The following is a 26,072-nucleotide window of genomic DNA, read 5'->3' on the forward strand; positions in this document are numbered from 1 at the left end:
CGTGATGACAGAGTCAGTGGTTAGTCTCGGTGCAGACTTACTGAGGGCTTCAATTGAATCTTTAACTGAGTTTCGAGGGAAAAAAAAAAAAAAACAACCAAAACCAAAACATATATATGTGGACTGGGGAAGGGGACATGGCTTGAGATTTAAAACTTGAACTACATAGGTTTGTTTTTTCTTTTCTTACTTGTTTGTTTCTGTTTTTGAGATACAGTCTCATGTAGTCCAGGCTGGACTCAAACTCCCTATGTAGCCAAGGATAACCGCAAACTTCTGATTTGTTGTCACTCATGTCCCTAGTGCTGGGATCAGGCTTGTGCCATCCACCCTGTTTGTCCAGTAATGGGTCTTTGTGTGTGCCCAGCAAGCACCAACTGAGCTACACCTCTAGGCCCCAGATACACAAGCTTGATTAAGATTTTATGGGACTCCTAAAAATAATGTTTGCTGTCTCCACACACAGAGAAATTAAAACTCTTTGATTCAGATTTAGTTGGGGTGGTTTTACTGTTGCATCGGATTTGACTGCCCAGATATTTTAGAGCCACTACCCAGCATTTTTAGCATAGTCCAAGGCTTGCATCTTTTCTGGAAAGCTTGGCCGCTGCTGCAGCTGACACTGGGACCCAGACTTAGGTAATTTTATTAATCTCGGAAAAGCATGGTGCTCCAGCAGCAGCAGCTGCTGCTGTAGTTCAAGTCTCTCGAACAAAAGCCGTCTCAATTACCAGAGAACATGAGAAACTGGCGCTGCCCAGTATGAGTCCGTGAATTTTAGACTTTGAATCATAGTTATCGTTCTACCGGGATCTCCTGATTTAGGGTGTGAAGCAGGGGAGCGACCCAACTCTATGCTAGGCAGTGGTGGGCAGGAGAGGCAAGCCTTGGGTAACCCCCTTCCTGGGAAGCCCAACGTAGTTAGCTGACAGACGGTGGTTACCAGACTAAATGCAATGTAGAACCAATGAGACAACACAGTGTGGGGGTGCACTCCCTGCACTCAGAAGGCAGAGGCAGGTGGATTGCTGCAAATTCAAGGTCAGTCTGGTCTATCTAGAGTTCAAGCTAGCCGGAGTTCTATAGAGAGATCCTCCCTGCCCCCAACAGTAAGTAAACACATAGAAAACAGTAAAGCCAGCAGTGCAGTTGAAGAAGAGCATTCGGCTCACATATGAACTTGTGTTTCCAGCTTTGTGTGTTGTCTTGCTATGTGAATGGTGGGCTCCTTCCAGCAGTCCAGGCTGGGTGAGTGTGGTGCAGTCAGTGATTTGCCACTGCTGGGCCTTTTGATACTACTGGGAAACTAGTGTGGGGATGCCATCTGAGGTGAAGATGAGAAGCATCCAACGTGTGTGTCTGCCTTGGCAGATTACTGTGTTATTACTCAGTTACCGTTTGTTTAATTTTAGGTACCTGAGTCCTAGCAAAGGTCGCTTGGGTCTGTAAGCTTTGGAATCATTGGCTAAACTGGATCTGAGTGGCTGGAGCAGTGGCAATTAATTTCTGTATCCCCCAGCTTTGCTTCAGTCATGAAAGCCAGCAATAAAACTGTAAGGTTTTAACACACAGAAGTTACGGACTTCGTCGTACGATGCTGCCGGGTGCAGAGTATTATTTTTAATCATCTTTGCTTTAAAAACTGCCAGACTTATCAGACTTTCTACTCAAATTATTTAAGTGTTAAGGACATATTAGTGCTCCTGTTGCTTTAAAAAAGTTTTTTTTTTGGCAATTATGTTTCAATACAATTAGTTTTCTTTGCAATTGTATTTTCTACTTAAATATTCAAAAATCACTGTTCCAGTAGAGGATCTGGATTGCTGAAATATAGCCTATGACACCAGAAAGTTAGAAATCCCCATTGTGGCTGACACCTGTCTTTCTCATTGGACTTTGAGACTGGATTTGTTAAATAATTGTTAATGGACTTCTTGACATTAAAAAACAAACAAAAAAACCAAGACACCTTAGTATGTTTGACCTTTGTTTCTTGACATGACTTGGCTTTCTTTGGCTTCTAATCTTCTGGAGCTCGGGTATTCCCCGATTGGTAGTTGTTGGGGTCAGTTAGGAAATATGGCAATCTAGCATATCTGTCTGTGTGATCTGCCTGGCTCTGGTGGTGGTCCCCCTTAAAACTGCCTTTTATGTTCTTATTTTTATTATTATTTTTGTTTGTTTTTCGAGACAGGGTTTCTCTGTGTAGCCCTGGCTGTCCTGGAACTAATTCTGTAGACCAGGCTAGCCTTGAACTCACAGAGATCCACCTGCTTCCCCCTTCTGTGTGCTGGGATTAAAGGTGTGCACCACAGCCACCTGGCAAAAACTGCTTTCAAACAATTATGTGTATGGGTGTTTTGCCTGCATAAATGTCTGCGTACCATGGGTCCTTGGAGGCCGGAAGAGTGTGTTGGATCACCTGGGACTGGGGATAGAGACAGTCATGGTTGTTGGAAATTGAACCTGGACCCTCTTAAGCCAGTTTTCTTAAACCACTGAGCCATCTGCCCAGCCCAAGACGGCTTCCTCTGACCAAATGTTTATGGACGTTCTAAGGGACTGTCCTATCCTTCAAGTCAAACTGCCATCACACCTATGAGAGAGAACAGCTGGGCCTACTTAAAACATAGTCACACGGGTCACCTGTTGACATTTCCTCCTGGATTCTAGGAAAGACTGGGAGAGGAGGGTCATTGGAAAGTCGCCTGGGTATTCAGCCACCCCTCCCAGCCACTTGTATGCTATTCTGTCTAATTGTTTATGGCCTCTTTTCATGGCCTGGAAGAGGGGCTAGAATATATGGGTTAGAGAAGACTCAGAAAAGGGGGTTTCATTGGGGTGTCCCAGAGGAAGCCAGCATCCATGCAGGATGAAGACTATCTTGTGCAGCTACTTTCTGGTCACCTGTACTCATCAGCCCAATATTCTCACTGGTCCCCTCCTCCCCCCAGGGACGGGGGTGGGGTGGGGGAGGAACTTGGGATAGATTTGTACTTTGGTTTGTGGTTGGGAACTTAGGAGGAAGCAGGGGATGTGCACAACATCCAGAGAAGGAATTTTAGCACCAGTGGCCAAGAATAAATAGAAATGACTTTGTACATGCAACACATTAAGAGCAGAGCCCAGCACATGTGTAAGTGTTGCTAGCTGCATATTAGAATCACTCTGGGAGCCGGGTGGTGGTGGCGCACGCCTTTAATCCCAGCACTTGGGAGGCAGAGGCAGGCAGATTTCTGAGTTCGAGGCCAGCCTGGTCTACAGAGTGAGTTCCAGGACAGCCAGGGCTACACAGAGAAACCCTGTCTCGAAAACCAAACAACAAACAAAAAAAGAGTCACTCTGGGAGAGGTCAGGAAAAAATAAACAAACCATCAGGTTGGGTGTGAGGTTGGGTGTGGTGGTATATACCTTTAAAGAGTTCAAGTCCATCCTGATTTACATAGCAAACTCGAGGATAGCCAGGATTGAATAGAGAGACCCTATCTCAAACTGAAAAACCCAAAAGAAGAAAGAAACAAAAAAACACTAAGAAGGAGTTAAGAACTCTAGTCTCCAGGAATGGAGAGATGGTTCAGTGGTTAAGATGACTGGCCGCTGCTCTTCCAGTCCGTGTTCAATCCCTAGCCACCAACATGGCAGCTTCCAAGCATTTCTTACCCCAGTTCTGGGAGATACAACATCCTCTTCTGGTCTCCACACATGCAGGCAAAGCACTGATGAACACAAAATAAATTGATGAAAAAAACAAACCAAATTAAAAAAAAAACCCACCCTAATAAAATTAGGGCATGTGGAGGTTATAAGCTCGTCAGTAGTCATTGCCAGTTTCTAATGAAGGGGAAGAGGGAGTTTTGAGGTCTTTTATTCTGGGGCATTAAGTGAAAGATTCTTCTGTCAGCTACATAAGCAAGAGATTTTTCCGTAATGAATGGCTGCCTTTCATGGGGCATCTTTGAAGTTGTCTGACCCTTTTCACTTTGAGGCCAGATGCAGTGCAATTTAAAAAATTTAATTTCTTTAGATTTCTAATACCAGCCTTCATCCAGCTGGCGTTGATTGACTGAGTGCCTTTTAACACTTTTTGAAGAATGTCTTCAAGGTCTCTTTCCTTTTCATACTAAAAGCTTATCGCCCATACCATGGCCTTTCTCTGAGATGGTCCCCTTTTACCGTGACGGTTTGTCAACTACTGTGGTTTACAGCGGGAATGTGAACAAGAAATAATTTCTTCTCAAACATTGCTGCACCCACCGGTGAAAGTGACCTGAACTTTAGTCAGCCAGGGGGTCAGGAAGCAACATTCCCCTCAGCTGGGCGAAAGGGGCCATGGCTCTTTCATTTGTGTCTGGGCCTCTTCTGTTTTATTCAGGGAGTTGATGGCCGCCTGTCAACATGGGGCAGCTGGCTCGGGAGGGAGACTGTAGCTCTTCCGTCCAAGTTGAGATGCTGGTGGAAAGGAAAGAGCAGGAGTGGCTGGCGTTCAGAGATGACTTATGGGGAGATGAGCTGAAGAGGGTTGGGAATTGGATCTCCAGAGAAGACTTCTGTGACCTGAGCCCCATCCTCTACAAAGCTCTGTGAGAGGTACTGAGACCTCATCCAAGACTCTGGTTCCTATTCAAGGCCCAGGACATCTGGGGCTTTTGGTCTTGTGACTGCTGGGCCCCCACGCTGTGCAGCTTTGATTGTGTGTGGGTGCTGCTGTGGAGGTGTTCCCATCACTTGATACTTAGCCCTGTGCTATGCTGTGGATATTGCTGGTGTTGAGTTTCCAAGGCAGAAGTGTGGTCCTGGCCTGGTCTTCCACCTGTGCTTGGTGACCAGAGCTCTTCAGCTATCCTATGGTCTCATGCTTGTCTTCCCCTCCTCCACAGGGTTATTCTCGTACCTTTCTCACTTTATTTCCTTCTGGAGGAAAAGAGGTGTAAACTGGTTAAGCTTCCTGATGTGGTTGTCAACATTGCTGTTTTTTCTCTTTCATTGAAGTGTACTTGACTTTGTCCGTGAAGGTTGGCACAGGGCAGATACTTAGGGATATGTGTGACATATCCTTCAACAAATGAGAAGTTGGGAGATAGGAACTTATAGAAGCCCTTAGGGATATGAAAACATCACAATTGCAGTACAAGAGAAAAACAGAAAGTCCTGTGTCGTAAGGTCCTTCAGAATTGCAGTCCTCCGAATTCAGTGAGAACTGTCCATTTTTATGCTTAAGTCTGACGATGAACTGCAGAGCTGTGTAATGGACAGTAGGGGCTGATCTGCTGGAAACAGAGCAGGAGCACCCAGGAGGAGCACCCAGGAGGCCTTTATGTTCACTTCCTTCTTGGGTTCTCTGTGTAGAATTCCTCTCTCCCAGCTCCAGATGGGAGGGGCCCCCTGGAACATATATTTAACAGACGTTGAGACAAAGTTGGCCATAGAGTGACTTTATGGCCAGTTCCTTCATAGGAAGGTGCAGATATGGGATGCTAGACTTTTTGGCTTGCTTTAGAGAGGAGAGTCTCTAGTTTCTGTTGTCCACCTTGGAAAAGGATGCTGGCATCAGTGGCTGACTTTGGGGAAGACTGGAGAGCAGGAGGAAGGAGGGACAAAGGTCACACCTTTGCTGTGAGGCCCACCATTGCTGTTTTCTTCAGAGGACTCATCATGCCCAACCTAGGATATCTGAGCCCTCAACATCAGCTCAGTGTTGCTGCTCCTGTTGGGAAAATCTAGTTGTAACCCCATTTCTGCAACTTGCTGACCTCAGAGACCTAGGGTCAGTCGCCCCATTGCTTAGGGTTGTGCATTTTAAATGAGCATATTCAATTTGCTAGCTTCACAAAAAATGATAGTCTTTAGATATTTTATTTTATTATTTATGTGTATATGTGTATGAGCATGTGACTACCTACTGAAACCAAAAGAGAGTGTTGGGTTCCCTGGACTTAGAGTTATAGGAAGTTGTGAGATGCCTGATGTTTGTGCTAGGGACCAAACCCAGGTCGTCTGCAAGAGTAGCAAGTGCTCTTAACCACCAAGCCATGTCTCCAGCCCCACACATGATACTCTTTTTTTTTTTTTTAAGGATTTATTTATTTATTATTTTATTTATATGAGTACACTGTAACTGTCTTCAGACACACCAGAAGAGGGCATCAGATCCCATTACAGATGGTTGTGAGCCAGTATGTGGTTGCTGGGAATTGAACTCAGGACCTCTGGAAGATCAGTCAGCGTTCTTAACTGCTGAGCCATGTCTCCAGCAGCCCCCCCCCCCTTTTTTTTTTTTAAACAAAGAGTTACATCATGCTCCTTCAGAAGTGTTTGTTGATGTTGAAATGAGAAAATGCGTGCTGCTTGGTTGGGAGAAGGGTCTGATAATGCAGGCTGTGTTAGCCTGCGGGACAGGGCAGGCCTGTGAATAAAATAAAGTTAGGAAAAGTATCTAAGAGAAGGAGGTTCTCGGATGGGGTTTGCATCGGCTTGCTTCCTCTAAGAGACCTTGATATCTGTGCAGGAAGAGTGACACGGCCGGCCGCTGTTCTAGGTAAGAGCATCCTGCCTCCTGGGTGAAGGCCAGGTTTGCTTAGAGCGGACATCTTGGGAGCAAGCAGGGTTTTCTGCAGGACAGGAGCTCCACCTTTGCACTGGCCTCACAGGAATGCAGTCCTTGGTTATTTCTAGAGCTGAACATGTCCTGGTTTGAGGAAGAATGCATTGATTTCAGACTTTGGCTTTTCTGTCATTGCCCTGATCTGTTTTGTGTGCATATTTGAAATACCAAAACAAAGTCGTCTTGCAGCCACTGATTTTAAGGGCTGATGGAGAACAGATCTGCTTCTCATGTGTGAACCCGAGAACTCTGACCATACATTTGGGAAGTAGTACCTGGTCCCAGAAGAATTTTTAAATAATGAGTCAAAACTGGGGGGCGAGGAGGGGGAGACTTGCCAATCATTGTACAGTCTGTTCTCTAACAGCCTTAATTATTTGCTTGAAAACATTTGCCTCGTGTAAGGAACCTTGACTGCTGTGGGGAATTTGTAGAGTTGAGTATTTTTCTTTTTTATCAACAAAAATGTATTGGTGGAAATGGAATGTGCGGCCATTGTTGGGGAAGGCACTGTTGAAAGTTGGACCGAACAGATTCCTTCTCGGTCAGTAGGAAAAAGCTACTGTACATCAAAGGAAGTGGAGTGTTCACCTTTACCTCCAAAAGTGCAGTTTCCTTTGTCCAAGTAATTATCAGGATGAGATGCAAACTCTCTGTAAACAAAGAGAACACAGTCATTTTCCAGCAACTTGAAATTCTAATACTGAGGAGGATTGGATATTGTAATAAGGTTGCAGATGATTTCACTGTAATAGGGAGTGTGTGTGTGTGTGTGTGTGTGTGTGTGTGTGTGCGCGCGCGCACAGGTTCATGGTAGAAGAACAATCTTGGGTGTCCTGATCTATGGCTTTCTGTCCTATTCCTTTGAGAACAGGTCTCTCACTGAACCTGGAGCCCGGCTGACAGCCAGCAAGTTCCAGTGATCATCCTGTTTCTGCCTCTGTGCTGTGGTTAGAGAAGTGTAGGATCACACCAGCTTCTTTATGTAGGGATGGGGGATTTGATCTCAGGTCCTCATACTTAATGTATCAAGTGCTCTTAGCCACTGAACCATCTCTCCATCCCTAGTTTTTTCAACATTTGAGTTTAAATTAATGCCTTGAAACTTTAAAAAAATTTACATCATGACTATAAGTTTGTTTAGCTTTTAATGTCATTTTAAATCTTTTTTTTTTTAAAGGTGAAACTAATTTGTAGTCAAGTAAGTAATAATACAATTGGAGATTCAGTTTGTAGAATAAAGGTGTGCTACAGAGGATACAGCCTACTTTCCATATTTTCCAACTGTGCATGTTGAGGGAAAAAAAAAAACAATTCATTTCTTTCTTGTTCCAGATCCTTTCTTGTTGCCTTAATGTTTTTTTGTGTGAAGTCTCTGAATCCCAGAGAAATTCTGTCACTTGTTCATAGCTGCATTATAAGGATTGTTGGTTCCTCTGTTTGGGTGGAGGAGGCAACTCTGGAATTTTAGTATCCATTCATCAAGAGTTGAGTTTCTCCAACCTCCTGGTACTTCTCAATTGATGTAGATGTGTTCTTGCTTTCGGGACACTTCTTATGACGGGTTTCTCATGAGTTCCTGGACCACTAGCAGACCTCTTCCTGTGGTCTCTCCTCTGCTTTGTTGTCTCCTGTTGGAATCATTCTGTATTTAATATCTTGTAGGTGGCTGCTGGCCTACTGCTACCTCCCCTTTCCTTTGATAAACACTGAATGTGGCTAATACATAGATAAGCCCTTAAGGCCTCCCCAACACATGTCAGAACTGAATGGACTTTAAAACTTGAGTTACTGACATGAAGGATGCTTTGGATTTTTCCCTTCTCAGAAGTAAAACAGTTCTTAATACTCAGACACACACCATGAATTGCTGTATTTCATTTGTAAATAGTATTAATCTTGTTTCATTTATTTTTATGTTTATTGGTTTACATTTTTAAGCTGCTATATGAATGAATGTTTTATCTGCTTGTATGTATGTGTACCACTTGCATACCTGTTGTTCACAAGTCCAGAGGGTGTTAGATCCCCTAGAACTGGAGTTACAGCTGGCCAATTCTAGGTCTTCTGCAAGAGCAACAAATGCTCCCAACTGCTGAGCCATCTCTTCAGCTGCACATTATTTTGACCAAAGAAAGGAAGCATCTTCAGAGAGTTTTGTTTGAGTGGATCAGCTGGGTGGGGAGGAGATGCCTCTTAAATTGTAAGGTGTACAGCATAAGAGTTTAGGTGTTGGGGATAACTGGCCTGACGTTCTCGGGTTAATTCAGGTGTGGATGTAAAGGGATATTAGGAAATGCAACATGCTTTTTGCAGGTATCTCATCGCCTGGTGCCATTCAGGATTTCTGTGAGTTTTGATGCATTCCTTGCAGGTGAGAGTATATTGGAATGTTCACTGTCCATTTTTAAACTGGCATAAATGTTGGTTAATTGCTTGACTTGGGAGGAAACAGCTCATGTGAGTCTGGTTAAATCTGTCAACAAATATTGAGAGCAGAGTGGGTGCAGAGCCTGTGTTCTGGCTTCTGATTGTATCTGTTAAAGAATAAACCTAGTCCCTGCCCTCTGCTAGGAAGTTGTCTCAACGCCACACAAACAGAACGCATGCCACTGCGGAAGCAAGCCCTTTAGAGCCAGTATTAGTCCATGACTTGTAGTGATTGACAACTGTGATGGATTTTACCTTCTTTTGAAAATTTCTCTTTGATTTCTTTGGATGTTCTTTTCTATGTCAGGTGGTAGTGTACCATGCAGTGCAAAATTTCTGTGGTATAACACAAGGGTGTTGTGTCTAGTCCCAAAGACTTGATGCACTAATGGAGAAATACCAAACGGGAGACCTTTGATGATGAGTTTAACTTGGAGAGAATTTTGGTGCATTTTGTTTGTTTCTTTTTATGTGTACATATGCTTGTAAGCATACATGATGTACATGCGTATGTGTGATTGTGTATCTATATTGTCAGTTGTCACTTTCTGCCTTGTTTGAGATAGATCTTCTATTTATTACTACAGACAGCAGACTAGCCTGGCCATGACCTTCCAGAGAGACTCTGACTCCCTTCATAGTATAGCGTCTTAGTTGGGGTTTTACTGCTGTGAGGATACACCATGACCAAGGCAACTCTTACAAAGGCAAATATTTAACTGGGGTTATCTTACAGTTTCAGAGGTTCAGTCCATTGTCATCATGGCAGGAAGCATGGCAGCATCCAGAAAGGCTAGAGGAGCTGAGTTTTATATCTTGTTTTGAAGGCAAATAGGAGAAGACTGTCTCCCACATGGCTAGGAGGAGGGTCTCAAAGGCCACCACCACAGTGACACACTTCCTCCAACAACTCCTAATAGTGCCACTCCCTGGCTAAGCATATTCAAACCACCACATTCCACTTCTAGCCCCCATAGGCTTGTTCAAACATGAGTCTATGGGGGCCATACCTAAACGCAACATAATGCAAAATTCATTTAGTCCAACTTCCAAAGTCTCCATAGTCTATAGCAGTCTCAACAATGTTAAAAGTCCAAAGTTCAAAGTCTCTTCTGAGATTCATTCAGTCACTTAACCATAATCCTCTATAAAGCCAAAATCAAAAAGCAGATCCCTTACCTCAAACATCACAAGATATACATTACCATTCCAAAGTCTCATACTGAGAAAATATTGGACCAAACAAGACCCAAATCCAGCTGGGCAAACTCCAAACTTTGCATATCCATATCTGACTAAGACCCCCATTCCAAAGATCTTGCCCCCATAGGGGGCCAGGAAGATTGGACAAATAGAGCTTACTGTGTGCCTCAGAATTTGCTGTTATTGGTTAATACTAAACCTAAGCATTAAAAACTCCATTTTGTGGCTTCATTTGGGAATACTTTCAGGTCACATAAGACCTTTTTTCTCCTTTCAATCTGTTACTGAGCCATGACACCTTGTAGGAGGCAAAAAGGAGAAGGAGAAGAGGAGGAGGAAGAGGAAGAAAGAGAGAGGATACTTTTGCCTTACAATCTCTTTCTCAAAATTATTTATTTACCTAGTATCTATCTATCTATCTATCTATCTATCTATCTATCTATCTATCTATCTATCTTTCTCCCTCCCTCCTGTGGTCCTAGGGATGGAATCCAGAGCCTTTACCATATTGGGCCAATATTCTACCACTGTACTACATCCCAGATCAAAAGTGTCTAACTTAAAGTTGTAGAGATGATTTCTGTACTCTGAAATCTCTCTCTATCTCTGCCCTCAGGATCTCACTATGCAGTCTAGGTGGGTCTCAAACTTAGAATTCTCTTGGTTCAGGCTTCCAGCTGGATAACCTTACATCTGCCAAGCACGGCTTTGAAATATGTCACTATCTCCTCCTCTTCATTTGAGACAAGATCTCTCTCTTTAGATGGTCCCAGACACATGGCGATTCTTCTACTTCAGCTTTGCAAGGCCTGAGATTACAGGCGTGCAATTCAAAAAGAGCCCTTCCCCTCTCCAAGTGTGGTTTCTCTGTGTAGCCCTGCCTATCCTGGAACTCACTCTGTAGACCAGGCTGGCCTCAGACTCATGGCTTTTGGATCCACCTGCCTTTGCCTCCCAAGTGCTGATATTAAAGGAGTTTGACCATAAATTTGTTCCATGTTGTGCCACGGGAGCTCCAGTTTTACAAGGCAAAAATTGAGGGCTGCTCTTTGGCCAGCTGCTCCCATTCCTTTGGTGTCTATGATGATATTTGCAGTTACAATGGACGTGGCTTGTGCTTTACCTTAGAACACTTGTTCCTAATCCCTTGTAGCGTGCATGGCTGCGCCACAATAACCTGAGAGTTTCTGGCAGATTTCTTTTCAGTGTGCTAATCTTTCTTCAGTTGGGTCTGAATTTCTGTGTCTGGAGGTGGGTCATCTGTGTTTGGTTCTTGTTCATGACAAGTCAGTGTTCACGGTGTCTGAGGGAAGTGTCAGTGGATGCCCACTGGGAAGGAACTGCAAGACGAACAGAGGGTGCATTCTCAGAGCTCCTGCCTTCTGATGCCTTTGCCGTCAAAGATTTTCTCCAGACTCACCTTGATCTTCTCACTGGAGTCAGGAAACACACTGTTGTGTAAAATGGATGGGACTTGGGAAAATAGCATCCATTAAAACAAAGCTCAGGCAAGCTTTTGTTTAAATCCAGAACATCCACTTACGAATTTATGCCCAGAATCATGTCTGCCGGCATGTCAGGCCATTGTGTGACTGGTGTCACTGGTGGTGGGTCAAGAAAGGAGCCAGGTTAGGAGGTGCTTCCTGGTGAGAGTGGAATGACAAGAAGGTGGGGATTCTGTCATGTTGCCATGTAATAATACTCGGCTCTTGAGGTAATGGTGTCTTTTGTCAGAGCTGTCTGTAGGTGTGTGTATATACAGACCCAGGTGCAGTCAGGTATGCCAGCTGACCTAAGGGATGCAGTGTTAGCCTGGTTTGCTATGGTCTCTCCCTCCCATCCACAAATGATTTTGCATGATTCAATTGGATTTTTGCTGATTGCAGAATTTTGCTGGGAAGTCTTTCGTGTGTGTGTGTGTGTGTGTGTGTGTGTGTGTGTGTGCGCATACACACACACATACACACACATATACACACATGCTGTGGTAGTGGCAGGATACTTATTTTGTTTTCTTATATCATCTATTTCTCTGAGTCATTGTCTGTACAGCTTTTATCATTATGTTTGAACTTTCCCCCAAGTCAGCTGTTCATGAGAGAGTTCGAACCAAGGAGAAAAACTTACTGTAGATATTTGATAGCCTCTTATAGCTAACACCGTTGACACAGAAGATGTGACTAGCCTAAAGAGCAGCTGAACTCCCAGCACAGGCCGCCTGGATGTCTGGGATGAGGAGCCAAAAATCAGTATCACCTAGACCTTGCTCTGTAGCATGGTAGTTCTGCTGCAAAGTAACAGTGACCGGTGGCTCAGTAAGGGCAGTTTTGTGGACTCAGTGAAGCCTGAGATGGCCAGAGGGTCAAGCACAAGCCTCCCCAACAGCCACCACAACATATGTGGGGGCCTAGGACAAGTTTACGGCTGGCGTTCCTGTATTTTTTTTTTTTTTTTTACTTTTTTCCAATATGGGGTTTTCTGTGTAGCCCTACCTGTCCTGGAATTCACTCTGTAAGCCACAGATCCAGGGTCCCTGTGCTTCCTGTGTTAATCTTTCTCCTTGCCAGAAACACCAACTCTACAATTTGGGCCAAACTTGAATCAAGCATTTATTAAGTTTTAAATACTGACCAAGAGATGGACTTTGGTCAGGCCCATTCCTGGGATTTTTTTTTTTTTTTTTTTTTTAACCTGAGAATGGCCTTAAGCCATGTATTGTAGGGGCTTCTGAGGGCAAATCTATAGGCCACCCTGTTTCCCCATGAGGCTTTATTTCCCAAGAACTACAATTCCCAGCATTCCAGGAAGTTAACCTAGTTCGTGGGCAGGTTGGGTTTACAGGTTAATTCTGGGCATTACACCTGTGTGCTGGACAAAGGTGCACATTTTCTTTTTTAAAGTGTATAGTCTTCACTGAATGATGACTCTCCACATTTGATTTGAAGATTTGCCTATTAGGTATCTATTTGTTTTATTTTTGCTTTCCCCTTCTTTAAATTCAAACAAACAAACAAAAGGTCCTTAGAAAAAGTCTTGCTGGGTAATCCTAGCTGACCTGAAACTGGTGATCCTCCTGCCTCAGCTTCCTGACTACTGTGATTACATGTGTGAGCCACCATGTCTGGCCTTTGTGGCCTTTTAAAAAAATACCACATCACTTTACATTTTTTGAAAGCATGGATGTCAGGAGAAACTTGTGGTTCCACAGGACCCCACCTGGAAAGATTGTATGCAGATTGGAGAAGCATTTCAAAGGCAGGATTGGGCCTGAGCCATGCTCCTTTTGTGTGTAAAGGCTTGTTTGTAAAAAAAGATTTAACTCTAATACCCATTATGGCTTTCTGGATATTATCCTCCTAATATCTTTCAGTTTTGTTTGTTTGCCCAAAGCTTTCATTGATCTGAGAGGAGAGGCTCTGTCAGCCTACTGAGGAGGATGCCAAGCCCTCTAAGGGAGGCAGAGCAGCTGGAACCCTGCAAGTTCGGAATCTGCCCTGCTGCTAATTAGCTGAGTGACCCGGGGGTGGAGTCAAGTCTCCCCGGGTCTCTGTTTCTTCGTTGGTAAAAACAAAGGCTTGGAAAAATAAATACCGTCTTGGACCACATGATAAGTACGGTCACTCTGTTTGCTTACGTTGTTGCTCTGTGAATGGCGACACCCTGAGAGTCCTTATCCTTCTCTAAGGGCCCCTCAAAACTGCTTCACTCTGAGCATTGAGATGTGCCTTGTCACACTGAGGCCACCTGAAGCTTTCAAGTTAGGGAGGCAGGTGTGGTATTCCTCTCCTGGTAGAAGTTTCTCCCACCACCTTCCCTTGTCCCCCCTCTCCCTCCATCCTTGTTGGTTTTGGAACTGCTTGCAATGCTTTCTGACTTCTCCCTGGCGCATCCTGAGGAAACAATAGTCTCATTGTTTCTTGTAGAGATAGTTTCCAGTTTCATCTTAATCCTGGGCCATTGTGTTGTTTTAACAAACTTTGTACCACCACCCCCCCCCCCCCCCCCCCCCCCCCCGCAAAATGCAGTTGGTTCTTTTTTTTTTTTTTAAGGACTCAGCAGCAATCCACAACCCATTCCCCTCATCTCCTTCCCAAAGTCATAACTATATATAGTAAAAATGTACGGGAGTATGCACTGTTTAATTGGGCCACCTGGCATCGGGGTTAAAATGTGCTCCATCTGTATTTAGTTTGCAAATGCTCGTGAGGTATGTTCCAAACCAGTAACCTTCCAAAATGGTTTTCGTGGTTTATAATTAGTGGCACCTGTAAAACATTTCTGCTAACCATGTAGCTTCTTTCTTATTCATCTCTGCGATTTCATGTTCTCTTCTTTTTCTTTCTCTTTTCCTTTCTTCCTTTCTTCCCCCCCCCCCCCCCCCATCCTCTTTCTTTCTGAATTAGGGCTGACAAAAGTATATCACCATGCCAAATATCTTACTACTAGTGCTGGCCCCAGGTTTAGCCTTGTAACCCTAATTAGATGTGGAATGCCAGGAATGCGCTGCATGAGGCTGTTGTAACTTTTATAACATGACAGTGAGCCTCTGATGTCACCATTGAATGCCATAAAGCAGTCCTTGTGTCTCTACTACTGTTTCCCACCACATGTTTATTCATAGGGAAGTAACATAAATCTAAGGGACCTATGTTATCTTAAGGGATCTTTTCTGAGCCTGGATTACACATGCGGGCAACATGCAAATGACATTCCCAATTTTTCCTACGTTTAACTCCCTTCCTTCTCTCTTTAGAGACAAAGGAGTGTTGAAAATGCTGAAGGCTGTGCTGAAGAAGAGCAGAGAGGGAGGAAAGGGAAGCAAGAAGGAAGCAGGTATGTGCACTGAGCTATCACGGTGGGCAGTGATGGGCGTGAGGTTCCACCATTTCAGGCTGGGTGGATGCAGACAGGCTCAGCGCATCCTGGAGGCTGTGAAGAATCTATATTTCTGAGTGATTTTGTATGTGTGTGTGTGTGTTTTGTAATATATACTTTCATTTCATGTTCGGTGCTGTTTTGTCTGCATGGTTTGTCTACATGAGGGCTTCTGAAACTGGAGTTACAGACAGTTGTGAGCAAGCATGTGGGTGCTGGGAACTGAACTTGGAGCAACTGGTATTCTTAACCTCTGAGGCATCTCTCCAGCCAACCCAAACCCTCCCCCTTTAATTAAAAAAAAAAAAGTATTCATTTTTAAAAATGAGAAACAATGTTGGAAATTAAGTTTGAATTTTGCACCAAAGATGAAGGGTTCTTAATTTAATAAGTCTTTTTGATCCAGAAGTAAAGTTAAAGACATTGAAGGATAGCAGTTCGTGTTGAGGAATTTGATTTCTAGACAGCCCTTTCCTTTGTCCCACATGGAGTTGAGTTTTCTGCCTGACCAACTGTTGCCTGACGGGCCCTTGTGTTTTGAGTATCAAATTTTATTCCTAACAGGTGGAGACCCACTTCATGCCAGACTGCTCACTCGGTGTAAGGAGAGCCACTTAATCTGGCTTTGGTTCCTCCACCGCCTGCAGTGTTCTGGTGCATATTTGGCCATCGTGACCCTAGTAGCGCCGCATTCCATGTGGTCACCTCCTCTGAGGCTGCTCACCAGTCAGCCTTACAGTCCAGTTTCCTCAGAGAGGCTATGCATCGTGTACTTGTAGCCACAGTTAAAGTGTTACCTGTAGGGTCGGTCACCCTGCAACCCACTCTTTAAACTCAAGTTAAATCTTCTCTTGTTGGCAAAGGGCTCCTTTTAAGATGACTCAATGTCAAGTAATGTTTCAGCTTCCGTTCCTGGTGAACTATAAATAAGTACACACGGCACTGAAGTGTCACCAATTATGGTTTATTTTTAATCCAAAAGGCCTTATATGTTGTTATTTTGTTTCCATGCATTTATAAGGGGCTCAGCAGACCTCTGAATATTGTGGTTATGTGGGACCTAGATATAATTTCTACTTATTACTAATTATTCCTTAAATCAAGCCTGCAAAGTGGCAAGCTCACCTCAAAAGTGAAGCCTTTAGTACAAGGTTGCTGTTAGGACCCCATTTTACACTTCTCATTAATGCCTGGGTAAACAGATAGAACAGAAGAAACTAATGATATAAACAGAAGGTGGCATAGTTAGCTCATAACCTTAGAGAACCAACCCCTAGCTTTGAATAATTAATTAGAATTGTTACTATGGTGAGAGATTTTAGTTCACATAATTTCTTTTCAGGGGCACATTCATCCTCTGCTGGGTCAGGGCCAAAATGTCTTTCTCATTTTTTTTTTTTTTTTTTTTTTGAAAGCAGTTAAATTTTTTTTCAAAGTTTTGGCTCATCTGATACTAATTCTAGAGACTTTTTTTGTTGCCTTCGAAGCCTTTGTAATTTTTAGCGTGAACTAAGCTGTCTGTTGGGTGGAGCAGCCAAGCAAATAGGTACCCACCCCCCCTCACCCCCCACTTTCCCAGGTCCAGGGTCTTCAAGCCAAATTCCCTATAGAGTAACAAACTCTCAGCAAAGACCCTCCTCTTTCACAGTGCCAGGATCATGGAAAATAGCAGTTTAAATGACACCTAGCACCTGTGCCTTCCAGGCAGGCCAGGCAGTGAGCACACTTTGCCTTTGAAAGGTTTCCAGTTTCAAAACATGGGACTTGGGGTTTAAGTCCCTTTGGCCTTTTAAGAGTAACTACTGCTTTGTCTAAGCTCTGTCTTTATAATAGGCTCAACATGCCTGGGATTTCACTAGAGCAAACCAACTTGAAAATGTAATGGGAACATTTTGTGTTAAGCATCTGTGTGGTTTGGGCCCTCTTCTTTTAACTCCAACCTGGTTGTCTTGTGTTGAGAAGAAAGCAGTTGGAATTTTACATCCAGATGAAGTTATGTGAAAAGAGTTGGATAAATACTTGGAACCTGGCAACTTCTATGCTGTGTTCTGTGCCAACTCTCATCATCTAAGTAAGTCTTAGCTGAGCCTCTCTGTACATTAAAGCTGGCCCAAGACACTTGAGAGACTGGGTAACAGTCGGTATGGAAAGGGTTTGCAATACTGTTCCCAGTTAAAGGCCATCTTTATTATAAGGACAGAAGGAGATTCTCGTGTACTTGAGCTCATAGTCATCACATTTAGGAAATAGTTGTTCAAAAAACTGAGTTGAGCTTTTCACATCCTTTGTAGAATTTTCTCTAATAGATTTCTTTTGTTTTGATTTGATGCTGAGCATGGTTTGAAAATTTGGAAACAGAGTGACTGAGTTAGAGTTAGGAGAACTCAAACGAAACTAAATGTTTTTCAGAAATTTGAGAAGAAGAGTGTTTTTTAAAGTGTTTTTTAAATTTGTTTGTTTCATTTTTGGGGTCGTTTCTGAGGCAGGGTTTCTCCATGCAGCCCAGCCTGAGTTTTAGGCTTTGCCTGCCTCTGCTCCCCAGTTGCTGGGATTATAGTCCTGTGCCACCACATCTGCCTAAATAGTAGTGGCTCTTCCTCACAGCCATAACCAAGGATTCAACCCAGGGCTATCACCGACTAGTGAGCAGCCTGCTACTGGGCTGTATTCCCCAGCCCTGTCCCAGAAGTATCGAAGAGCTTTGCTTCCAACTTCTGACCCTACAAGAATGTAGGATGTGTATCTACCTCATACTGGAAAACAAATTTAGCAAGTTATATGTATGTCCTGGTTTGTGAGATTGAATCCCTTTAAGGGGAAATCTGACATTAGCAAAATTCTTTTGAAAAATGATTACACATTTTTATCTACGCTTGTAGATGGGTAAAAAGTGAGTTTCCGGTATATAGAAAGACATATTAGGAAATGAAATTTCCAAAACTTTGAAGTATTTTTGGGGGGCACGTGCTTTCATTGTCCTTGTTCCGGTTCTTTCTGTAAATGTGAGCCACACCTATCTATCTCTTGACCTTGAACTAGGTCTGTGGGAGCAAAAATAAATTAAGGGCTGGCAAGGTGACTCAGCTGGTGAAGTACTTGCTACCAAGCCTGAAGAATGACTTGCATTTGATCCCTAGGACACACATTCTGGGAAAAGTAAAGTAACTTCTGAAGGTTGTCCTTTCATCTCCATATGTGTGGATCCCCGTGGACATGCACATATGTGTGCTCTCTCATTCTCGAGCACATGTGCACATGCACATACACATACACAGCATAGAAATGTAACTTTCAAAGTCAGTATTTCGCCACAGTAGAAGGGTGTGTTAGGCTAAGACACCCTTTTGGTTGTTTGTTTACATGCTAGAGTCTTCATTTAAAACATGCACATGAGGTGCCATCTTTATCTCAAAGCTCTTCAGAGAGGTTTGCCACCTGCTATACCGTGTTTCTTGATTTCATTTGACCTATCTTACCATGTGATTTTCATGAGACTCTTATTAAACTGTTAATAAAATTAGCTAACTGCTATATTTTATAGTCCGGTGTATCTGTTACTAGATCTGAACCTAACAAGAGTGTAGAATGCACATTGAACCATCAGGGCGAGTCAGCCTCTTTTCTGTAGAGAAAAGGAATAAGGTTCCATGTTGTAATAGCAAAAATCTTTACTAATATATGCAAGCTTTTGTTGGGAGCCACAGTGAGCCTGTCAGCATTCGCCATTCCAAGATGGCGCGGACATCGTGTCCTCTCCACTAGTAAACAATTAACTGCGCAGCTGCAAAGGCAGAAAGCGCGCCAAAGTCACTGGCCAATCCTGAGGCATAATATTGGGTGATGAGTGAACAGCCAATCAGAAGTGAACACGTCACTCTAGGGTGTATTTAAGCGGTGCCTCTTCCTGTCTTTGCCCCTTCCGAGTTTTTCGTCTACAGATACAGATTAAAGCCTCGCTGTGGTGATACCCGAATTCCATCTCTCGTGTCTCTCTACCACGGGTGAAAGGGGACACGGGAGGCGCGCAGAACAAGCTTTATATCAAAATCAATGATAAAGCTTTATAGAAGGATTCAAGACTTGACTGAATAAAAACAAATACCATATTGCTGAGTGGGTATACACATATTTATTATCTTAGACTAGTTCTCCTAAAATTATCTGTATAGTTACCTAATCCCCAGTGAAAGCCCACCTTTGCTATTGATTCTTGTAGTCCCGGGGAGCAAACCCTGGGGCTAGAAATATATTTCAATCACTAATCTAAACCTGTACTAACCACAGCTTTTTGGTTTTGAGGATTTTTTTTTTTTTTTAAGTTCTTGAAAAGGGGTAGTTTTAGGTTGTAGCAAAATTGACTGGAGGTACGACAGCTTTCCTTATGCATGCATGGTTTCTCCTATTATCAACAACCACACCAAAGTGCTTCAGTTGACATACTTGGTGTCATACTGACAATTACAGTAATGCAAAGACAGCTTACATCAGGGCTGATTCGTTGATGTCTATACACAGTGGTTCAGAGAAATTTATTGTAGTTTCAAATAGAACACTTTGACTTCCATAAACATCCTATGTTTATTCTTTCTAACACAGTATAAAATAGATATAAAAATTCTTCTGGAAGAGAAGATGCTTAGGATTAGGCAGGGAGAGTTGGAAACTGGCAAGTGCTTGTAAACTGGCCGAGCCTGGCTCACACACCTGGGTTTTAGCCGCATCAGAGCTGGAAGACTGTATGTGAGGTTTTTAGTGTCTATGGGGCAGGGTGGATTTTGCCTCTCACCAGCACGCACATGATTGAGGATTCTTAAGTCAGAATCATTGAGAAGGTCTCTTGCCCCTCCAAACTGATAAGTGCAGATACTTAGTGTAGCTCATGATAACAGCTAGCACTCCATAGCAAGCAGATGGCTCAGATCAGTTTTTGTTGCTTTTTTTCTTGCTGTCAAGAAATGAAACATACTTTTATCTGATATTTAATATAATTAACAGTCACAGTAGGTAATGTGTTTTTTTGTTTTTTGTTTAACATAGATTTTGGCCTCCTTGTGGAAGTATTAGACAAGATCTATTGCCTTCCACAGGAGGGGACTGGGCACTCTCCCTGCCTGTATCCTTCTCTAAGCAGTTTGTCAATCTTGAATGCATAGAGTCACGCCATACCTAACTTTCCTGGTTATCAGAACTTGTGTGAAGTATTAGAAGAACAAAGCTAAGTGAACATTTACTAGTAGTATTCTGTGTGTGTGTGTGTGTGTGTGTGTGTGTGTGTGTGTGTGTGTGTGTGCATGTGTTAAGGAAGTGGGCTTACTTTGGAGCAATTTATTAAGAAGCTTTGGCCTTCACCTTTTCCATCATTAAAACCCAGGTGGTTAGCTAAATACACTTGTAATTGTATTAATTAAGGCAGAAAATAGTTTCTAAGCCTGTGTGTGTACTGAATTAATTTTTTTTGTTTTGCATTTGTTTCATCACTTTGAATTCGAAGCAAAAGGAAGCTGTTATCCTCTCTAAAGTTTAAAAGCTATTGGTGTGATTGTTAAACGTGGTATTTTAAGCCATTCCAGGCTGCGTCCTGGCATTCAGTGGTACCTTTTTAAAATGCCTTAATATAAACGACGCTTTGTTTTATCCAGAAAACATGAAGCTGCTTTTGATTATTCTGTGCTCCGTAGCCTGCTTTCTGCGGCTGTGGACTATTATTTAGGAATTTGGTGCAGAGACTGTATTGTTGAGATGTGGCTATTTGGTATCTTCTGTTAAGAGACTATAAAATATTTCTCAAGCAACACAATGACCAGAAACAATTCCTTCCAAAGGTAATGCATTTCTCTTTGCCGGAACATTTGGGTGACTGTTCAAAATATCAATCTCTAATTTACAACCAGAATGGAACTGGGATGGAGCCTGTTCCTCAGGGCTTGCTAGGTTCTGGCCTCAGTGGTTTTCTTTGTTTTCTACAGACACACACAGTCTACAAAGAAATGAAAACCAGACACTCAAATTAGAGATCACAAATTCAGATCTCAGCTTGATCATCTCTGGAATAACTGACATGACACTTGGGCACAACTTCCTTACAGAGATAATGTCAAGCTTAAATTCGAATTTCTTTTTACCTCGCTTGGCACTTAGTTTCTGCTAGATATTCATCTATTCTTTCTTGAGGAAACTGGAAGCTTAAAGAACAGAAGAGGTTCAGACCAGACTACCCTTAAACTTGTTAGGAGGCTCAGCTTGCCATCTTCCCGCCTCTGCCCCCAACACTGGGATTCTAGATGTGAGCTGCCATGCTGGCTAGTGTGTCAGCTTGACAGAAGTTAGAGTCATTTGGAAAGAGGGAACCTCCATTGAGAGAATGCCCCCTCTCCCCCAGGATATTGGCCTGTAGGCAAGTCTGTGGTTATTTTTTCTTGATAGATGACTTTATTCTAATACATCCTCATTCATGAAGGTCTATTTTTGGAAGACCTTTGACCTCCATCCTCTGGTCGCTTTCCCTGTGCTTTCCGGAAACATAGGAATACATTAGAAGAAGAGGGGAGCAGGTGTGGAACATTCATCATGTGTTGGACACCTGCACACATGTGCCATGGTGGCTTCATGATGAGCTTCCTGTTTGTTATATGATGCATTCTTAGAGCAAACTCTGGGCTTGGAGAGAAAGGGAAGGCGATCACCCAGAACCTCCCACTCCATATGGACAGTGAAACCTCCAGGAAGACACTTCCTGCTAGAATCATCTTAAAGGGTGAAGCAAAGCTCTCTATGCTTTTCCTTAAGGCCCTGCTGGATGTGTATATATACAAAAGGAAGTTTAACCTCAATAGAGAAGTGATAAATTAGAAACCCAGTTAAAAATGTTTATTTTTGTTTACCAAATTGAATTTCATTTCAGTTTTTCCCCCCTCTACAAAAGGTACTTATTTTCTGTTTAAAAAAAAAATTGCAAAGAGCCTTATCAGTGTGTTGTGTGATCCCATAAAATCTCCATATTTTAGTTTTCATGTGAGCCGTTGGCATTTTTGGCAGAAAATTCCAAGTTTTTATTTCCATTTTGCAAAAGTGTGGAGAAGTTGATTCACCTCACCCTACTGGCCAGTAGTTTCTGAGAGGAAAATTTGAGGTGGACCAATGTTCAACAGAGGATGGTCTGAGCTTACCGGTTTTCAGTATAGTCCTAGGAGCAAAATCAAACAAGTGTCTCACCAGCTCGTTTTAATTTAATGGCCAAAAGTTGCTCATATTTAAGGTGATGTGAGAGGACTGACACTGTTAGATTTGACATGATGCCTGTCCCAGGGCACCAAAGATACCCAGAAGTGTCACGACCCCTGGAGCTAGAGTTACAGGCAGTTGAGAGCAGACTGACGTAGGTGCTAGAATTATCTGGAGTTTTTGTAGATCATGGGACTGGCTGACCAGCAAGGGCAGGAGCCTGACTTTGATTGTAGGTTAAGGTTGGAGTGGGAGTTACTGCTGATTGATTGTGCTGGGCTCCACTTATTACTGATTGGTTGTGCTGGGCTCCACTTATCCAGCCTGAGCAGTTTGGACAGCAGTGCATCCTCAATGGGGGCTTTGTCTCTGCAGAAGGATAGTTTTTAGATAACTTAAGTTTATTTTGGGATATTTTAGAAAATATTTTCCCGGAGTACCAGATGCAAAATATATTTTGATTTTTGATAGTGCATTTCCTAATTTGCTTCAACCACCATAACAGAGCATCTTTGATGGCCTGGCTAAAAAAAAAAACAGCGATTATTCTGTCAATGCTGGGAGCTGAAAATCTGAGATCAGGGACCCAGCATGTCAGGGTGTGTTGAGGGTTTTCCTTGGTTGGTGGAAGGCACCTTCTAGCTGTGCCTGCGTGTACTGTAGAGAGGCAGCAAGCTGTCAGGGGCCCCTTCTTAGAAGTGTGTTCTACACTAACAAGGACTGTGCCCTTGAGTCACCTGATTCTCAGAGTCTCATCTCTAAACACTGCCGCATGTTGCACATGTGACAGCTTCAGAGGAAGAGTTTTGGAGAGGACACAGAGTGCCCACAACAATTGATTATTCTTGAAGTGTAATGCCATAATTCACGGATGATGAAACACACCACTATTCTGGGTACAATTAAAGAAAAAAAAATAAGCTGCTGTCCATTAAATTCCTACTGTACTTTATCATTTAATATACTTTTATCAAGGTTTTATTTAACCTATTTTAGAGATAGTTTCTTAACACATACTGCTTTAAGGAGTTCTTTTACATTGACTTGTGTTTGTGCATGATGTGCGTGCTGTGTCATGCCTATGGAAGTCAGGGAACTCTCTGGGAGTCAGTCCTCCATCTTTGGGGATTGAATTCAGGTCACCAGGCCTGGTGGCAAGTGCCTTCATCATGCCTGCCCTCACTTTATTTATTATTATTATTTTCTAATTATAAAAATATTGATTGAGATGTTTTTAAAATTTGTAGTCAGAGTGCAGTCACTGTTAATTTTACTTGGCCTTTCTAGGTGTGGCAGTACAGGTTTGTAATTCCAGTACTCTGGAGACTGGGGCGGGAGGGTGGCTGAGTTTAAGGCCAATTTGACTGCATAGAGAGGCTTTGTCTTAACAAAGACCATGACTCTCTAGTAATAAAAATCAAGAGTAAATATGGGTTTTTAGAGCAATGTCCAATTGGAAAAATCAGTTAAAGATGAAGGGGAAAAAATTCAAGGTACTTTCTTTACTTTCTTTTCCTTTGCACCGCCACCCCATTAGTCTTCAAAAGCTGCTCAGTATCTGCTGTACCTCTATACTGAGGGGTTTTTGTTGTTGTTGTTTGTACTTGTCTCTCTCTCTCCCTCCCTCCTCCATCAGTGTGTGTGTGTGTGTGTGTGTGTGTGTGTGTGTGTGTGTGTTAAGCCCTCTGGAAGTGTGTATGAGTTGTTGGCTCTAGGAGAAGGGAGGTTCCAGACTGCAGTCAAGAGTTAGGAGACATGTGTTGGTTTGGAGCTCTTGGTGCTCTTTGTGAGTTGTTTCTAGAAATTCGGAACTGGTTGTCGTATATGTAAGTGACAGGTGCATGGCGTTTGCTTGCTTCTCCCTAGTTGTAAGTATGTTGTGAATTTCACTAATGTGTCAATTCTGCAGGTTATCTTACTGCTTTAAGTTAGGACCTTTTTGCAGTTGAGTCCTTTCTCTGTGTATCTCCTGTATACCTTTTCACTGACTTTCTTGGCGCACCCTGTTCCGTTGGTTTGGGGAAGGGCTTCTCAGTCAGGTTCTTCTTTCCCGGTGTGGCCCCCAGTTTGTATTTGTCGCATTTCCTTTTCTTCCCTTGTGAGACAGGATATTTGCTTTGTTGATCCTGAGCTCCTGGGCCACACAGGTCCTTCAGCTTCAGCCTCCCAAGTGCTGGGGCTAAAGGCTTGTGCTACCATGCTACTATGTCTGGCAAGTATACTGTGATTTATTTCAGTCATTGATAGACAATGAAGTTGCAGCCTGGCGGTGGCTCATGCCTGTAATACCAGCACTGAGAAGCAACGTGAATTCAGAGCCTGTGCTATACTACATAATGGTTTCCTGGTCATCCTGAGCGGTCTAATGAGAACCTATCTTAAAATAGAAGTTTTATTGTTTTTTTTGGCCATATTACAAATCAGTTCTGAAATAAATCTCTCTATATGCGCTTATGCTTTGGTGAGAAGAATTTTTTTAAAGTCGTTTTAAAAATGTACTTTTTTTTTTTATTTTGCTGAAACACCCTTCAAACAGGGAACACATTTATAAGTCTACTAACAATATATTAGAAAATGTGTTTGTTGAAATACTTACCAACATTGTCATTGAATGATTTAATCTTTGATGATCTGGAAAGTTCCATTTTAGCATCTCAATTATGATTTTTTTTTAAATGTATGAATTCAGCACTGTTTGTATGTTCATTGGCCATTTGAAACCATACTGTCTGGGGCTGTATTGTGGCTGTGTAGCTAGCTTACCAGTTCTGTGACCCTACACAAAAGACTTGCATGCTCTGTGCTTAGGGGTGGCTTATGAGAAGGCTTCAATTAATATTTTAGAAGCATTTAAGCTCGTCTGTGACACAGTATTGTATGACTTTTTGTCAATAATGAAAATTTGTTTCTTTGTTCTGCCTGTTTACCTCCTTTCTCTTTTTGGTTTAGTGGCTGCTTTAATAATTTAATGAGTGTTTAATTATTGAGAGCCCACCAGCTAAAGTTTTAAGCAAGGCAAACATGTCTTATGTTTAATTTTGAATTACAAAGCCTAAAAAGATTTATCTAAGTCACCCTTTCTGTTTGGTAGGGTTAAGTCTGTACTAAGTCTCTAAGTTCTGTGTTAAAAACTGACTGCGATTACAGATCACTTTTTGAGGGGACCAGCTCTCTTCCCCCACTTTGTGCATGAGTTCACTGCTGCCATGAATGAAAGTCTTAGAACTGCATCCGTCTCTGACCTGCATCTGCAGCTCCAAGGTCCTGAAGCTGAGAGCCTCTGGAGGGCTTGTTCCTTCTTAGGAGCCTCTGGAGGGCTGGTTCCTTCTTAGGAGCTCAGTTGTTACAGTGGCTGGCTAGGCTCTCCAAGCAGGAGGCCAGGTATCTTTTGTTGTAGTGAAGTATCATACTGAAGGGAGTTAAGGGCTGTGCCAGCTCGCCTTCCAGCCAGGCTGAAGTAGGATTGTAAGTTGTAGGCTAGTTAGGGCTGTGCAGAGAACAAAACCAGAGGAGCAAACCAAGAACAAAATCAGTCTCCCCACCAGCACCTAGGTAGCCTCTCGGTTCCAAGTTTGAAGGCACCTTAATAGTTTTCTCAGAACAGGTTGTTTTTTTTTTTTTTTTTTTTTTTTTTCTTTGAACCTTTAGTTTTCTTGCCTATACAATAAAGATAAATTATGTTAGCCATGATGAGTCAAATGCAATTCATTTTGTTTGAAAATGTCAACATTAGGTAAGATTA

The 26,072-nt window shown here is 42.7% G+C and overlaps 1 protein-coding gene across 8 annotated transcripts in view; it reads left to right on the plus strand.

The window, feature by feature from the left end:
* The window catches only part of Tanc1 (tetratricopeptide repeat, ankyrin repeat and coiled-coil containing 1), a 234,757-nt gene that overhangs the window by 74,422 nt on the left and 134,263 nt on the right, over positions 1-26,072 (plus strand). For all 8 annotated transcript variants that reach the window (XM_076928786.1, XM_034494295.2, XM_034494294.2 and 5 more), the window contains one exon: positions 14,988-15,067. In XM_076928786.1, the coding sequence (XP_076784901.1) occupies positions 15,007-15,067 (61 nt within the window). In that variant the 5' untranslated portion in view covers positions 14,988-15,006. The remainder of the gene's footprint in view (positions 1-14,987; positions 15,068-26,072) is intronic.

The sequence above is a fragment of the Arvicanthis niloticus genome, chromosome 2 (assembly GCF_011762505.2).
Source record: "Arvicanthis niloticus isolate mArvNil1 chromosome 2, mArvNil1.pat.X, whole genome shotgun sequence".
Classification (NCBI taxonomy): Eukaryota; Metazoa; Chordata; class Mammalia; order Rodentia; family Muridae; genus Arvicanthis; species Arvicanthis niloticus.